This window comes from Chiloscyllium punctatum, chromosome 37 (genome assembly GCF_047496795.1).
Source record: "Chiloscyllium punctatum isolate Juve2018m chromosome 37, sChiPun1.3, whole genome shotgun sequence".
Classification (NCBI taxonomy): domain Eukaryota; kingdom Metazoa; phylum Chordata; class Chondrichthyes; order Orectolobiformes; family Hemiscylliidae; genus Chiloscyllium; species Chiloscyllium punctatum.
This window is the reverse complement of record NC_092775.1, coordinates 41,090,840-41,109,434: the sequence shown is the minus strand read 5'-3', so window position 1 is coordinate 41,109,434 and position 18,595 is coordinate 41,090,840. Positions and strand designations below refer to the sequence as shown.

General features: G+C 40.0%; 1 protein-coding gene across 2 annotated transcripts in view; it reads left to right on the top strand.

Moving 5' to 3' along the window:
• Positions 1–18,595, top strand: part of LOC140463034 (collagen alpha-1(XIV) chain-like) — a 186,691-nt gene that overhangs the window by 107,985 nt on the left and 60,111 nt on the right. For both annotated transcript variants that reach the window (XM_072556643.1, XM_072556644.1), the window contains exons 25-29: positions 4,210–4,266; positions 14,377–14,516; positions 14,819–14,942; positions 16,606–16,749; positions 17,696–17,860. In XM_072556643.1, the coding sequence (XP_072412744.1) occupies positions 4,210–4,266; positions 14,377–14,516; positions 14,819–14,942; positions 16,606–16,749; positions 17,696–17,860 (630 nt within the window). The remainder of the gene's footprint in view (positions 1–4,209; positions 4,267–14,376; positions 14,517–14,818; positions 14,943–16,605; positions 16,750–17,695; positions 17,861–18,595) is intronic.

The following is an 18,595-nucleotide window of genomic DNA, read 5'->3' as shown; positions in this document are numbered from 1 at the left end:
AGACGTTCCTAAAGAATTGATAAATTCAACACTAGACTCAGCCCTGATAATCCTATTTTCCTTAATCTGTTATCAGATTCATGACCCTGGTGTAGCAGTTTGTTCAAAGCAGTAACATGGCCAATTTTCTGTCTTCCCCCTTATGTTCTGAATTCACTAAAGCAGTACCTCATTAAACACATGATGCAGCTACAGATCAGGCTGCAGTTTTGCAAGATATCAGAAAAGAATTCTGCTTGCTAATTCATCATGGAATACAGTTACAGTTCATACGAATGACCAGTATTGTTTTATTAATTATTGAATGTGTTACTGGAAGATATGAGAATGCCAAGGATTATCATTCTGTAAAACTTGCATCACTTGTGTGACTTAATTCAATGAGATTATTCAGTTGGCTAGATCGCTAGTTTGCAATGCAGAGTGATGCCAGCAGTGTAGGTTCCATTCCTGTTTTGACTGAGGTTACCATGAAGGACTCTCCTTCTCGACCTCTCTGCTCACCTGAGGCAGAGTGACCCTCAGGCTAAACTACTATCAGTCTTTAATAAGAGAGCAGCCCTTTGACTTGGTAAGAGAGTGGCAAGTTTATTTTTTTTAGTTCAATAAAATTAAGAATGAAAACATTTTGATACTTCAATGCAATTTTTACTGCTGTTTTCCAGTTGACATCGGGGAATAATAAATGGTGCCCAAAGCTTTCAAACAAATTGAATGCTACATCATGATGAAATTCAGTACCACAAATTGTTTTACTGAAATTCATGTTTGTTAGGTTTTTGCAGTAGCTGAAAAGCATGCACACAGTGAATCAAAAGTTATGTCACATGGCTGTGAAAGTATTAAAATTTCATACTCACCAATATTCGCCATTACTATTAGGAAGAAAAAAACTATAAAGACTTCTTGGAGTCAATAGTACAAAGAATATTCTGTTGAGTTGAATTTTAATGTGTGCCGCTGAAGGGATTAGATGGTACAAGCACCAGCTTGTACCTGACATTGTTCCTGGTCCTGGCCAGTTTCACTAAGGTCAGGAATAGAAATGGCCCATTATTCTTCCTGATCCATATGAAGGTCAATTAACATTGTTAAATAGCTCATTGTAGGGATGTTCAGATCTTCATAGAAGGCCACATAGGTTGCATGAAACAAGGAAAACTTTCCCAGAGAAAGTAGGGCTCGCTTGTTGGAAAATAGGTTGCTATGGCATAGCATAAATAGTGAGGAGAACCCAGTCAGTGCTCAGCCTGTACATGGATTCCATCCTCCTGGGGTATAAGCAAAGGGCACGACTGCAGACCATATTTGCATGGCAGGGGAAACTGAACACACAGAAGGCACTAGCTGTCAGTGGAAGTATGGTCACAATGGGGAGTATTTTCCTTTGAGGAAGGGAACATCACTGAATATTTGCATGAGAGAGGAGATGCATAAAGGGCTGGGAAAGGCAAAGGAAGGCTGTATCCTCAGCATAAAGTTTACCTTGACATGATGGGACACAGTGCAGCAGGAGAATGTGACTATCCGAATAGAGGGTCACTGACCCCTCTGCCCTTGTTGTCAAAGATGTCACACCTCACAGCACTGCTCACTGTGTCAGTGGCTTTCAAGGTCCTCTGACCTTGAAATTTGACACTTCTGCATCATTCCAGTGATTAGTTGCACATTTTAGTTGGATCTCACAAACAGCTGTTCACCATTGTGTCCCTTCATTCAATTTATAACAGATGCATTTTTTTAAGGACAGAGGGTGGTGTGATTTTCCCATCTTGCTAACTTACCCCAGGTCAATATTCAGTATTCAGTAACCAGTCAATATTTCCCTTCAGCTGGGAGGGCACATCTGCCTTAACTTCCATTAGGTCAGTGACCACAGCAAGTGCTCTCTCTATGTGACACTCATTCTGCTGGCAACTGTTATGATTCCTTCACTCCCTTGCAGTCAACTTGCTACAATGCTTCACTCTGACCCCCAAAGTCCATGGTTATCTGAAAGGACAAAGGCATGAAGACTTGACCACTACTCTGAGTGCCTCAGAGAGGGCGGCACAGTGGCTCAGTGGTTAGCACTGCTGCCTTACAGCCCAAAGGACCTGGGTTCAATTCCAGCCTCAAACTCTGTGTGGAGTTTGCACATTCTCCCGGTATCTGCGTGGGTTTCCTCTGCGTCTTCCGGTTTCCTCCCACAATGCAAAGATGTGCAGGTTAGGAGAATTGGCCATGCTAAATTGCCCATAGTGTTCAGGGATGTGTTCAGGGTGCATTCGTCAGGGATAAATGTAGAGTAGTAGGGTAGGGAAATGGGTCTGAGTGGGATACTCTTTGGAGGGTTGGTGTGGATTTGTTGGGCTGAATGGCCTGTTTCCACATTGTAGGGATTCTGATATAAACATCAAAGTATCCTCTCACCAAGACCATCAATGAACTGACCTCTCAAGGTGCTGTTCTAGTACCTGGACTGATCAAGTGGCATGTGTTAGTGGTCTGCTGAACTCTCGACAATGTGGTCCTTCAGCAATACATGGAGTTTGAGGATGGTGAGGCCCTGGAAGGTGACAACTCATTGGAGGAGGAGGAGAAGGTAAATGATAAAGATACAGAACATCCCATCTGCTGATGAAGATAGCCAGATCTGATGTGGGGTTCCAAGGTCATTTCAAAATGTTACAAATGTCCGAGATAATCTTATTCAGGAGTGCTTTCATTGATATTCCCATTGGGATGTATGACACTGTCAAATACCTTATGTTAACAGACACAGCCCAGAATGTGTAAACACAATAATGAAGGATGTTCATCTGCCCAGAGGTCTTATAGTCACCATTGAGAAACCCTTGATCTCCTTATCCCTCTTTCCTTGTCCTGCCATCAACAAAAGGAGTCTCACAAGACTCTTCAACCCACTGCTTCCACTAGGACATCAAAGGGAGTGGAGACGATTTGTTCAACTTGGCTCAGCTTATGGCTAAAATTTATTTGTTGGCCGTCCTCATCATAGGAGCATCTGCAGAAACTGCTAAACTGGAAGGCTCTCCCCTCCGAGATGACCCTGTGCCATTTGTGCCACTGAAGATCCATTTTACCAGAGGTCAATGTGCAGATCCTGCAGGCAGTCCAAGTGCTTTTGCGTGTTGATGTCAGTGAGGTTGGCCACTCCATTAATAGAGGACCTAATTTGCTCAAGGCCCTGAGCCAACATGGTGAATGTGAGTCGGTTGGACTCCTCCATTTTGGTCAATGATTATATACTTGCTGAATGAACTCTAACATGTGGGTGCACATGTAACAGCTGCACTGGGTAGAACCTCCTGTCCAGTTCAGGGTCTTTGCCTCTGTGTCTGTTCTCCATCCTCCAAGACAAACTGTCCACAGCTGCCTCTAGCACTCCTTCTGCTCACTAGCACTGTATACCTCAGCTAGTGCCAGCCTTTCTAATCTATCACAGTGCCACTCTTGGTGTGGATCCGTCCATTACATCAGCCCCTTTGTTCACATCGCCAAAACTTAATACTTGAATCACCCTTGGATAGTTTATCAAAAATATATGTAAAACCTTCATGGTAAAACTTCTTATTTCCACGTTTACTAATAATTTCTGTTTCTATACGAAAAATTCCTGTTCCAAATATACAAGCTTAAAAAAAACTCTCCTGTAACAAAAATAAGTTGTTACTGAAACAACACAAACACTACCTTAACCAATATAACGACAATTTTATATACCACCAATATTCAAAATATACGACTTATTTGCAGTGGCGAATCGTCTTCAGTGCCCAATGGGCGGTGGCTAAGCGTCCTCAGTGGTCAAAGGGCAGTGGCTAATTGTCGGTGGTGAATCTGCTGTGGTGAATGGTCCCATCCCGATTATTTCATGGTGACCTGTTAGCATTAAGCTTCTCACATATAAAAGAAAAGTATTAGGAATAACTTAAATGTAGATGTTTACATTTCAAATATCAAAATGAGAAATAATACCTTAAATCTTATGCAGTCCACACTGCTGAAGTATTACTGTATTTGGCTGTTGTAGGAGTAGGACCCAAATTGTGTAATATGACAAATCCATTACACTATTATTTTCAGTCAATTTTGAGAGCTGTATTCACGTTTAGTAAACTAAACACTTTACACATGGAGATCTTTCAAAAATATGCATATGTTACCATTATTTAATATACGCCATGATTCTTTTCTTGTTGCTAGTGCCACTTCCGACAAGATCTACATTTGTTTCAAGTACTGCTCCTGTGGCCTTCAAAGGTAGGATTATCATTGGTTCAAATTGTCTTTCAGCACTAAAGGAACATGAAAGTGTTATCACTAGCTTTACTTGTACAGGAGCTAGATTTAATAGCCTAGATTTTTCTCTCAAGAATGGCCATTCATTACATTTATATTTGCCATTCAACTAGTTATGAGATCTGACACTCAATTTCTGTAAACGAGAAAACTAAAAAAAAACTCTGCCTTCTACAAATCATCTAGGATCTTTGTGAATAGTGCAAGCAACTTTATCTTTAACAAATCAGACTGAGAATGGTTAATGAGTAACTCAAAATCTGACCTTGGAAGTGCAAATTGGAATATGGAATTGAATGTGAAATCAGTCACAAAAATTGAAATAAAAGGGAAACAACCTGTCTCCTTTTGAAAACATTTAATTTTACTGTACTAGACCCTAATTGCTGTTGTAGATTTTAAAAATGTGATTTTGCTTTTACGTTTTGAGTCTGTGGTTTATTTATGTTTTTTTCACATTTTTTCATGGAATATGGGTACCGCCAGCTAAGCTAGAATTTATCGCTGTCTCTAATTGCTCTTGAGAAAGGAGTGATTCGCACTAGGAGGAAGATACATGTACAGTACACGAAGGAAGGGAGTTCCAGCATTGTGACCGCCTTCATTCAATCAATCCTTCACTCTCATTAGTTCTTATTCTGTACTTAGTGTGACATTGAATTCAGCAACTCTAATTTATACTTCCTTCTCAATCCTGGCACTGTTCATTTCACAATCTTTCAATCTATCTGGTTAACGAGCTTCACAATTGATTGTCTTATTTGCTCAGGTCCCAGATGCTATTTTCCTTGCTTGCATATTGTCAGTTTGCCACACAAAATCTGAAATCCTAAACTTGCGATGGCAAAGCAACTAACTGAAAACACTGGATATAGGTTTGCTTGCTGAGCTGGAAGGTTCAATTTCAGACGTTTCGTCACCATAGTAGGTAAGATCTTTAGTGAGCCTCCGAATGAAGCACTGGTGGTGTAGCCCACTTTCTGTTTATATGTTTGAGTGTCCTAGGGTTGGTGACGTAATTTCCTGTGGTGACGTCATTTCTGGTTCTTTTTCTCAGAAGGTGGTAAATGGGATTTACCCCCAAGAAAATGTACAGGAAATGATATCACTACAGGAAATGACATCACCAATCCTAGGAAACTCAAACATATAAATAGAAAGCAGCCTATACCACCAGTGCTTCATTCGGAGTCTCACTGAAGATGTTACCTAGTATGGTGATGAAACGTCTGAAAGCAAAACTTCCAGCTCAGCGAGCAAACCTACATCCAGAATCTCAACCTGAGCTACAAATCTTCTCAAAACTCGCTAACTAGAAACACTGTTAATTGCCTTCCCATGGCATGTTCAACTATAGTCCTTCATTTAGAAACTAAAATAATTTACAGTCAAACCTGCAGCAGATAGAATTAACAGTTTGTGTTGATGCGGGTCATTCTGCCTTTAAAGAAGAAGAAATATTATCAGTCAAATTGTTTTCAACATTTTCGATAGTCTGCAAAATTAGCAATGAAATAAATGTGATTTTGCAAAAGTGGGACAGATGTTCAACCCACCGTTTAGATATCAATCTATATTTTTGCACATCAGCTGCTGTCATAAGAACGTCTCATTGAAAATCTCAAACCTGCAGCTGTACCATTCAAGTTGTGTTCAAAAGTGCTTTTTCAGCCATTTGAACCACTAGGTGGTGACGTTGCTCTTTGGAGGCCATGATTTGACTGAGCCAGAAGCTTATTATGATTCGTTTTGCTCAAATAATAGTTATCTGTTGCCAGTGATTCAGCAAATTTAGTTCTGATCAATCAACAGAAACAAATCACCAAGAAAATTAAGAAGCAATATCTTTGAAATGCCTGTTGGCTTTCCTAATGTTAATGGTACTTAATCTCCTGGGTTACAGATCATTGGAACCAACAGCTCACACTGAGAGCTGTCAGTACTTTATGGGAACTCTTTCCTGCCTTGATGTGCAGCACTTAAATATCCAAAGTGGCAAATTCACCAGGGCCATGAATCTGCCATTGGTATTAGATAAACTTTGGAAAATATATCAATGAGGAATGCCATTCAGCCTATTTTATCCCCGATCCAGGAAGACCTTATGATGCCCCAGTTGTTGTCCATTTGTGTCCTCAACAAAACTTGGGATTTTTTTCATGTCAGTCAGTAACAATTTTCTTGTGAGGAAGAACTCCTGGCCATTAGTCCCATGTTAGATGAGTTGTTATCAAATCCACACATTTACCCTGAGTTCCCACAGCTTTGAAATTGTCACCGTTACTATGTGAAAGGCCTTTGGAATCTGATGGAAGACCCAAAGTTGGGCCTCCCCACCCCCACTGGCATTTGGCATGTCACAGGTTCAAATATGTCAGGATGTACTTGTTTGAATGTATGTTAAAAGCTGTTATTGCAAAGGTAATCCTCACATTTACTTATACAGTTGCATCCATTATTTTACTGCCCCTTTGAAATTAGGCAGTGAATCAGCCTATTCCAAGAACATTAGTATCTTCATTTGAGTCCAATTCTCTCATAATGACCTTCAATGATTCAAGAATCATTATCAGCTTTAATACTTCGAGATTAATACAATCCATCCCCCTACTGTTATTTGTTTTGAGCTGTTTTAGCTTCTCAAGGATTTCCATCTCATTTGTATCAAAGCCATTAATTCTCCTTGGATTATCCTTATTGCTGCAGCAATGCTGAAATCTGCACAAACACATGCAGTGTATCTGATAATGTTAAACGTTCTCAACACCATCACCAGAATTAGACAGTGTTGAGGTCTAATTGACTTTATTTGACTTCGTACTGACTTTCAAACTGACTGACTCCTCAAAATTAAAGCTCGGTTGTTTGTTAATAAATGTATATCTGAAGCAGTTAATAGCTTTCACAATTGAAGAATGCACACTTAAAATTTATATTCCATTCCAATGATCATCCATTGAGTCTGCTCCACCATTCACTATGGTAATTGCTTATCCTCTGTCTTAAATCATACTCTTGTGCTCTCCTCATACCCCTTGACACTTTGTATCTTGCAATTTATTTCTTTATTAAGTGTATTCTGAGAGTTGGCTTCTGTAACCTTTTGTAGTAGAGGACTACAAAGGTTCACCATCCTCTGAGCGAAAAGGTTTCTCCTTGGTTGAGGCCTAAATAGCTTACTCAGCATCCTGAAAATGTGACTCCTCGTTCTAGATGCCTCCACAATATCACCAGCCCCATAGGGGAATCATTTTCCCTACATCCAGTCTGCCTGCCCTGTCAGAATTTTATGTTTCAATGAGATCACCTCTTCTCAACTCCAGTAAATACATGCCTTATGGATCCCATCTGTCTTCATAAGACAAGCTTGCCATTCCATCATTAATAGTGGAGCTCTGTACATCAGTGCGAAACATAAGGCTGGTATATGCACAACAAACTTCAGCCAGAAGTGGATAATCCATCTTGGCCTCCTCTAGAACTCCCCTGTATCATAGATATCGTTCTTCAGCCAATTTCACTCACTCCACATAACATCAAGAAACGGTTTCAGGCATTGGATACTGCAAACGTTATGGGCTCTGCCAATGTTACCCACTAGCACTGAAAACTTGTGCCCCAGAACTTGCGCTCCCCTATCCAAGCTCTTCCAGTCCAGTTACAATACTGGCATCTACCTGACAATATTGAAAATTGCACAGGTATGTCCTGTATGCAAAAAGCAGGACAAATCCATCTCAGCCAGTTATGCACCATCAGTCTGCTCTTGATCATCAGTAAAGTGATGGAGGCTGTCATCAACAGTGCTGTCAAGCAGCACCTGCTCAGCAATAACCTGCTCAGTGACGCCCAGTTTGAGTTCCACTCAGCTCCTGACTTCATTACAGCCTTGGTTCAAACATGGATAAAAGAGCCAGATTCCAGAGGGGAAATGAGAGGGACAGGCTACATTTGTTGGACTGTAGCATCAAGGAGCTCTAACAAAACTGGAGTTAGTGGAAATCAGGGGGAAAACTCTCTGGGGAAAATACACCTGGCACAAAGGAAGATGGTTGTGGTGGTTGGTCAGCTCTAGGACATCTCTGTGCGAGTTTGTCAAGGTAGTTTCCCCAATCCAACCATCCTCAGCTCCTTCATCATAAGGTCAGATTGGGAATGTTTGCTGTTGATTGCCCAATGTTCAGCACCATTCAGGACTCCTCAGATGTTTACACCCACCCCCAGTCCTAAAGAAGGGTTACACCCAAAACATTGACTTCTCCACCTTCTGATGCAGACTGGATTGTTGTGTTCTTCCAGCCTCCTGCTTGTTTATCTTGGATTCCAGCATCTGTAGGATTTTATTTCTCTCTCATAGAGTCATAGAGATGTACAGTATGGAAACTTGTCCATACTGACCAGATATCTCAACCCAATCTAGTCCCACCTGCCAGCACCTGGCCCATATCCCTCCAAACCATTCCTATTCATATACCCATCCATATGCTTTTTAAATGTTGCAATTGTACCAGCCTCCACCATCTCCTCTGGCAGCTCATTCCATACATGTACCACCTTCTCTGTGAATAATTTGCCCCTTAGGTCTCTTTTATATCTATACTCCCTCACTCTAAACCTATGCCCTCTAGTTCTGGACTCCCCCCATCCTAGGGAAAAGAATTTGTGTATTTATCCTATCTATGCCCCTCATGATTTTGTAAACCTTTATAAGGCCACCCCTCAGCCTCCGATGCTCCAGGGAAAACAGCCCCAGCCTTTTCAACCTCTCCCTGTAGCTCAAATCCTCCAACCCTGGCAACATCCTTGTAAGTCTTTTCTGAACCCTTTCAAGTTTACCAACATCTTTCCGATAGGAAGGAGACCAGAATTGCATTCAGTATTCCAACAGTGGCCTAACCAATGTCCTGTACAGCCGCAACATGACTTCCAAACTCCTGTACTCAATACTGTGACTAAAACCTCAGATATTGAAGCAGTGAATGCCCAAATGCAGCAAGTCCTGGACAATGTTCAGGCTTGAGATGATAGGTGGCAAGTGACATTCGTGTCACACAAGTGCCAAGCAATGACCACCTTCAAAAGATAGTATTTATCATCTGTTGAAAAATGTGGTGCTGGAAAAACACAGCAGGCCAGGCAGCATCCGAGGAGCAGGGGGATTGATGTTTCGGGCATAAGCCCTTCTTCAGGAATGAGGCTGGTGTGCCAAGCGGGCTGAGATAAAGGGTAAGGGGAGGGAATTTGGGGGAGGGGCGCTGGGATTAGCTTCAGGGCAGAGGAGATGACCTGGGGGGTGCAGTGAGAGAGGGACTCACTGAGATCCTTGTAGAGGGAGGAGGAGAGCTTCTTCAAGGTAGGTATCCTTGCAAGAGGATTCGCAGTAGATTAAGATCAACTAGGAGAAAGTGAGGACTGCAGATGCTGGAGTATTCTGTTCAACTCTGGTACCCCAGCATTTGCAGTCCTCAATTTCTCCTAGTTGATCTTAACCTACTGCGAATCCTCTTGCAAGGATACCTACCTTAAGAAGCTCTCCTCCTCCCTCTACAAGGATCTCAGTGAGTCCGTTTCTCACTGCACCCCCCAGGTAATCTCCTCTGCCCTGAAGCTATTCCTAGCACTCCTCCCCCAAATTCCCTCCCCCCTACCCTTTATCTCAGCCCGCTTGGCACACCAGCCTCATTCCTGAAGAAGGGTTAATGCCCGAAACGTCGATTCCCCTGTTCCTCGGATGCTGCCTGGCCTGCTGTGTTTTTCCAGCACCACATTTTTCAACTCTGGTACTCCAGCATCTGCAGTCGTCACTTTCTCCTTGTATTTATCATCCCTTGACTATCAATGGTATAACCATCACTGAGTTCACCACAATCAACATCCTGGGAATTACCATTGACCCAAAATTAAGCTGGACTTGCCATATATTGTTTACAAAAGCAGGTCAGAGGCTGGGAATCATGCAGTCAGTGTGCAGCAAGGCTGGTTGGGTCACTTTTTATTTTGTGCCTAAAACAAATGATGTTTACTTCACATGTGCTTCTTCCATAAATATCAGTCATTACATATTCACAGTTTTGCCTTTTGATTCGGTCGCCAACACACCCCTCACGTAGTCATTGTTTCAATTTAGGACCTTAGTTTTAGACTAGACTACTTCACTTCCCATTGCAGTGAAGAATTACACCATGTAAAAGGTCACCCTTCCTAAAAGGTTCCTGTACGACAAAATGACTAACTCACCATTCTAATGCTCAATTCCAAATCTAAGCGAGCTTGTTCCCTAGTTCATTCCTCAGTGCATTTGATCTTGAAAATAATCTTGTACATACAACAGGAATTTATCGATTACAGAATTATTGTTAATGTTGTTTGTCCAGTGTATATGTCGATTAAAGTCACCCATAATTACTTTAGAACCCCTGTTAACTGCAATTCCATTTTCCTGTTAAATACCATTATTGGTTGGAGGCAAGTAGAGAACTCAAAATGTTTTTTGTCTCTTGATGCTTCTTAGCTCCACACTGCTTCTGCATTTTCTGAATTGATATCCTTTCTCATTATTACATAGATTGTCCTTTACTAAAAATGGCATCTCAATTTTCCTTTATCCCTGTTTTTCCAAAAAATTGAATACTCACTTGGATACTCATTCACAGCCTTGATCACCTTGCAGTCTGTCTTCATAATTGTAGTTATATTGTAAGAGCTTTCAGGTTTTTGCATTGTTAATTTATCTATGTTTGTTCCATGCGGTCAGGTATGTAACCTTTAGATTTGTCTCCTTTAACATGTTCATCCAGTCAGTTGTTCTGTTCCTGTTCGCCCCAGCACTGGGAGTAGTCCTGAGATTCTTGCTTTTAAATTTATTTCTTAGCCCTGTCTATTTTGTTTGCAGGACATAATTTCTCATTTTTTTAATCATTGGTTTTGTCATGAACAACAAACTCTAGCTAATTATCCTCCCGCTTCAGAATGTCCTGCAGCCACTCAGTGATGTCCTTACTGCGGCACCAGGGAGGCAATGTATCCTGCTAATGTTGCATCTATGGCCCCAGAAACAAATGTCTATTGCCCTTACAATAGAACCTCTATCACTATTGATTCCGTCTGCACCTCCCCTGTGCATCTGAGCCATTCACGGTGCCATGGACTTGGGTCTCATTGCACTCACATGAGAAGCTATTGTTCCCAGCAGTATTCAAAATGGAAAATCTATTGGAGAGGGTGTGGATACCCTGAATTACATGTCTGGTGCTTTTCCACTCTTTGATGGTCTCTCACTCCCTTTCTGCTTGTGAACTATATACCTGCAGTATGATCTCCTTTCTATATCTGCAAACCACAAAGACCTCAGTCTGCGGATACTTCACAGTGACTCCAGCCACTTCTCTGGATCCAAAATATAGAATTTGATTAGTTACAGCTGGAGACACTTCCTGCACATGTGGTCACCCTGGACATTGGAAATATCACTGACCTCCCATATGACACAGCTGAAACATTCCATGTGGCTGTGCTACTCTGATGTGATTAACTGTTAAATTACTCTCCTTAGATTTACTTTCTCTAATTTCAAGAATATTGCATTTTTAACCAGGATTTTAGATAACGTTTTGTATTTTAAACACTACTTAATTCAAATGTTAAAGACTGGACGGTGAAATATTTACCTGGCCATACTTTGCAAGGTCATTACTCATATAGCACTGGCCCACAGTTCCACTGAACAAAAACATTTTTCCCCTGTTTCACTCTTGGATGTTTCAAAATTCACACCTCCTTGTACAACGTTACACCTCCAGGTTGTACCTTGAGGCAACAATAACTTTCATCTTTCTTTGTAATGTCGCTGTTTATTTTTTTCTGAATGTGGTTGATTCATAGTCCCAGCTCCAGCCCCAGTTCTCATTCCACTTTCCCTCTCACACAACCTTCAAGCTCTTGGCCCTGTCCTCTCTGTAGTGATTGTAATGAGATCAGTCAGGTGGATCTTGGAGTTTCCTGGTTGGGCCAGGTTAACAGTCCCTATCAGGGAGCTCTGACTGACAGATATCAGCAGGAGTGCCACAGGTCCTATTGATTCTGGGCCAGAAGGAACTGGAACAGTGTCAAGGATTTTCCATGTGTAAATATGAGGTGACTTGGTGATGGGATACCAGCCTCTGTGGAGTTATGTCACCATGTTGGTGTGTTGAACTCTCAGACACCTCCCCTTTAGTGCTGTTCTAATCTCGCAAATGCTCACCCCCCCTCCCTCACCCCACCATATCTGTATGTAGAATTTCCAATGCTTTTTTAAAAGCATCAAAATGAATGAAATGAATATAAAATTGCAGACAAATAACGCACAGTGGAAGGGTGGTGGGAATTTTATGGGACCTCCCTACCAGACTTGCAAATGCATGGGGAGGTTTCTGTTAAATTTGTGACAGAAGAGTTTCTGTTTTTCCCTCTCTCATTTTTATTCCCTTTTCTCATTCTACATTTGTGTCTCTTTTCTTTTTACGTCTTCCCCTCTCTTATTGTCACAGTCAATTTACCTCCCTGTCTCCAGGCTCCACTGTTTCTGATTCTTTTTCTTCTGTAAGTTTACAGTCAACAGGTTTTACTTCCCGTTGTATTGTGCATGTTTGTTCGAGCAGTGGGGAGGAGGGGAATGAAATCAGATGGGCAGCAGGCCAATGTGTAAGTCATGTATTTTGGGAAAAGTTGTTTTAAACAGGATGTAACTGTTTATATGAAGTCAGCATGGTAAAATCTCTCCAAAGTAATTTTTCATTAAAAATGAAGGCAAACTGTTACTTGTCATTCCTATTATTATTGTTCAGTAATATGAAAAGGGATGGCTTGCTTGCTGGAAATTTATGGCTGCAAAGTAAGCTTGTTAATGCAGAAACTGAATTTGAAACACTGAGGTTGTTTTTTTTAAGTAATGAAGACATTCCATTGTGATTTTGTGAAGAATTTGAAGGTTATGAAAGGATGGGAGAGATTAGACAGAAACTGCAGAGGGGAAATTGGTTTCTCCCTATAAATTCTGGGTTTAATTGAATAGGCCTCCGACATTAGGCCCTAAGCCTTAGGTCCGAGAAAGAAAAATCAGTAAAATTGGCTGTCAGATATACTGGTCTCCCTTGTGTACTTTAAAATAGAGGTCCAGCATGACAGCTACTTTCATTTCAAAATATTGTAATTTTCTTTCTGATTTTCTTCTCTCTGCAATATTTAAGGTAAGGCGGTATGCCAACAAAGCATGAATTTAAATTTTGGACCATTGGTGTCACCAAAAATAGCCCTTCATGTGGGTGTTGTGGGAGGTACATGGAGAATCTGGAGTGATCAGAGGATGGGGAGAACTGATAGGGTGGGGGGAGGGTGAAGGGAAGGGTACAGTATACAGCTGTGCACTTCTGTTCCTCCTGGCTCACATTCAGGCAAGCAACCTTTTTTAAAAAATGCTTTGTAAATTAAATATCAGACGTGCTTGTGTTTTTTCTGGCAATGATCTTGTCTATTGCCAGATTTCACTTAGAGTTCCAGCGCTGAGCCCATGTCCTGATTAGCCGTCAAATCTTGCCAGGAAGAGAATGATATCCTTGGACCTTTAAATTTATGGTTTATACAATTTTAATCATCGTCCCTCCCCTATCTGTCAAATAGGCAGGATTATAATCAGGTCATTCATTTTTACAGTCGAAAATCTAAACCCACTCACGTTAAATAAGCAAAATTGACAACGATTTGAAGGCAGTAATTGAGTTTTGTGTTTGCTGTTACCTCTACAGTGACATCATGCCAATAATTACAAAGATTCCTTTGTCTAGTATTTCTAGCAAAATTTTAAACGTGCCTTTGAAAATTCATTATAATCAATGTTTGGTTTTAATTGGCCACAAAATGGATGAAGATATCCTTCAAATCTTCAGTCTAATCCAAGTCAGCAATCTTTTTCTATATTAACCTGCTGGCTCTAGGTCAATAAAATAAACCTTCAAGCTTTTGATTTTGTAAGTGTTTTGTGACTTTGTTTAATTATGCCTGGTAGCATACCATAATTCTTCCTTTCTTCAATAGCTTGCCATGATATTACAGCCGATTTAAACTTTATAATCGATGGATCCAGGTCTGTAGGAGGAATGAATTTCAAGAAGATCATTGCATTTTTGTACGATAGCATTAGTGTTTTTGACAAAATTGGCCCAGATGGAATACAGGTAATGTTTGCTATCGGACTCCAAAATGTTCTGATTTCTTGTGCATTTCTTTTGTATATTATGTTCTCTGTTCTAAGTTTGTTCACAAGCTTCATTGAAATTGCAGTCACGTTTTCTGTATAAAGCTCTTACACTAAAATTGTTAATAGCAGGAGAACAGGAAATTGTTAGCTTATGCCCATTAAGAACAAAAATAATTAAATAGCATGTATAACTGTTTATCAACATTGCACGTCTTTTATTTCTATATCAAACACGAGAAACATAGAATTTTATTTCCAGTGCACTGATGGTTTTTACAGGTGTCGGTGAATCAGTTTAATGATCGCATGAGGAATGAAATTCAGTATGGCTCCTTTGGCAGTAAAGAGAAGTTACTGGGAGCAATCTATGACATACCTTACAGAGGAACTGATTCTAATACAGGTAAAAACACTGTAGATAGGTCACAATAATAGATCCATGACTTAAAATTGTCTGAGTTACTGTTTTGTGTACTTATAAAAATTAAATAGTTAATTATAACATTGCGTTTGAAAATCTTTGTTTTTGGAATGAGGAAATATAGAAATTTTATTTTATCATCCAGTGTCATTAGAATGATATTGTAAAGAAGGCCGTTAAGTCCATTCTGCCTGTGTCATGGAATTCACAGAGAAAAGTATGATGTAATACATTTCGGGTGGGTTAATAGGTAAGAGATTACACCATAATTCGTATGACCTTGGAAAGTGCTGAAGATCAGAGGGTGCATATCCACAAATGACTGAAGGTAGCAGGGCAGATGGGTAAGGTGATTAAGGAGGCATAAGGTATACTTGTTTTAGTAGCCAAAGCATGGAGTACAAGAGCAAGACGTTTATGCTGGAACTGTATAAAATGCTCATTAGACCTTAACTGAAGTACTGTGTACAGTTCAGGTTACCACTTTATAGGAAGGATATGATTGCACTAGAGAGGGTGCAGATGAGATTTTCCATTGTGTTGCCTGGGCTGGAGGGTGTGAGTTAGGAAGAAAATTGGATATGCTGAGGTTACTTGGAGCAGAGAAGGCAGAGAATGGACCTGACAGACATGAACAAAGTTTGAAAGGCATAGGATAGATAGGAAGGCACTTTATCCATTTGGAGAGGGGTCAATAACTCAGGGATATAGATTTAAGGTCAGAGGTCAGAAGAGAGTTGAGAAGAATTTATTTTTCATCCAGAAGGTGTTGGGAGTTTGAAACTCACTATCTGAAAGGGGATTGAGTTAGAAACTGTCAACGCTGCAGATTATTTAGATATTCTTTTACATTACAATAGCCTCCAAAACTATGGGCCAAAATTTGAAAAATGGGATCAGAGTAGTCATATCTTTGTTGACCCATGTAGACATGATGGGCTAAATGGGCTCCTTCTGTGCTGTAGATATCTGAGTGTGAGTCTTTGAGTCTGTGCTGAAGCAACCCAATTAATACTGTTTCCTGTAGACTCAAAATGTGTTTCTTCCAATGATGTATCTAACGACATTCTAAATGTTATTACTGAATCTGCTTCTATTAGGTGAGTTAATTTTGATGGTCCCAACACCTTTTATATTCCTTACATGATCTATTAAAGAACCTGACTAATTTTTTGCCAGATGCTTTTTCATTCAGGAGTACAATCATGGTACCAATCCTACACTCTGGCTGAAATATATCAGTATATCTGACAGAAAAATTAGTGTTGTATCCAGAAAGTACAATTAAAGGAATTATTTTATGCTTTTATGAATCATAGATTATGATGTGTTTAATTTTAGTAGATTTAGATAAACTGAAATTTTTACCTCGGACAGATACCCTTAATAAGTTGAGAGTCTAATCCAATGCTTTACTTTCAGAAAATGTTTTTTATTCCCATTTTGAAATTGGGAACTTGTCTCTTTTTAACCCAAATTCACTAACCTTCATTCTCTTTTAATATCTTTACTCTCTAATAGGTACCTCTGTCATATGAAAACACTTTATTTGTCTTCGCGTGTGTGACCTTCTGAGACATTGTCTTCCTTGCTCTCTTAAACTTCTTAACTTCTCATTCACATGCTATTTAATTTTCTTTTATAGTCAAAGGTAGCAGACCATCCAATGATCCTTTTTCCAAAGAAGAAACACTGAGGAGGCGCGGTGTTCACAAAATTTTGATTGTGATCACTCGTGGGACCATACTGGATGAAATACATCAAACGCTGCAGGAGTTAGGATTGAAAGGTGATGTGACAGACAACCATCACTCAGTGATGTGAATTGTGTGTACTAAGATCATGTCTGGGTTATTGATAGAAGGTAGTTCACATCCTGATGTTCAGTGAACTTTGCCAACTTTTATGAAGTATATGTATACTATATAGAGGCAAGTGTAATGGTGGACACCTCTAAAACCAAACATTCAGGTTCGCGTTTCATGTGATCTGGTAGCATCATGCTACACAGCATGATAATTATGCTCATAATTATCAGTTGTCATTAAAAATGTAAAGTTACCATACTCCTACCAAGCCATTGGGCTTCCCTCTTGTTAGAGAGGGATGGCTGGTGGTGGTTTAACCTGAAGGTCACCACACCTCAAGTGAGGGAAGAGATTGAGAAGGAAAGTCCTTCCTTGTTATCTCAGCCAATGTTGGAATTGAACTCACACTGTTGGCATCACTCTGCATCTCAAACCAGCCATCCAGCCAACTCAGCTAACTGAAGAATTATTATTCCTCCTTGAATCAGCCAATGTGAACTCAGTGTGTGTTACTAGATCCCATGTGATGTTATTTATGAGATGTATGGCATCTGATGCACGATTCCAATATTTAGTTAATTACCTGTTCTGTCCCTTTAAAGCCACTATTCAAGTAGGACGATGGTCTAAGTGGATAATGCCAAGTAATTATTGACATAGCAGGGGCACTGCTGTCAGCTTGTACATTTCAGGCTGCAGATTTCTGATGGGTTTTTTTAATCTTCATCGTTAACATTATTTTGCTTCTGTAAAATGTGTGGCACCTGGCTTGTGATAGATATTAACAATATTTGTATCCAGTTTGTTATAAATGACAAGTCATTTAATTTGTACTAAGGATAATGTAGGTAGTGCACGGTTGGCATCAGAGAATATCTGTGTCGTTAGTTATATCATTGTAAAGTTCATTTCAATGTTTTTATACAGGCTTCTTTACCTTTATTCTTGGCGTCGATGATGCTGATGAGGACAAAATTAATGAAATTGCAGTCACACCTAGCATGAGAACTGTATGGCATGTAAATGATTTTGATGATTTAAGTGCTGTTGGAAACAAATTTATCTCATCCATTTGTCAGATTGTCTCTACAAGTAAGTACTTTCCCACACTGCATGTGTGTTACCATGACAGGAGACACAAAACTTTGGAACCTTTAAGAAAGTTGAGTTCACCACTTTAAGATGATCTGTGATACATATTTAACTATTAAAGGCTTAATGCAGTTTTACTTGGCATATTCAGATTAACTTGTATCTATTCCGATATTTACAAATTGGTTCTCCGCGTGTAAAGCTTCCCATTTAATAATTCAGAGTATGTCTTTGTATCTTGTGCAATCTTCTACCTACAAGTTGAGTGCATTGAGGTTGTATCTGAGGTTGTGATGTGAAGTCCCATTGACTGAAGTTCCAGACTGTGGATATTAAATCACATATGATGAGCTGGATTTCATAGTTTGCAGGAAAGTAATGGTGCTCATCAATAAGCTAATTGAAACTCCCCTCACTGAGCCAGTAACCTCTGAAGAGCAGCTTTATCATTTCTTGATGACTATTTGAATACAATGACCTGTCAAAGGGGCCTCCAAGTGTTCAGTGGCAATGATGTCAAAGGGGGTAAACAGCCAAACTCACTGAAGTGACATAGACAGAAAACCAGAAAGTGAAACCCACTGAATCCGTTTTCTTCTAATATTTTATATTTAAGTAAGTTATATTTTATAAGTGAAGTAATTGAGTGGGTTATACACATGAATCAGATAGAAAGAATCAGAAAGTATTACAGCGGTGGAAAGGAAGATGGACGAGGATTTGCCATCTGAGGTA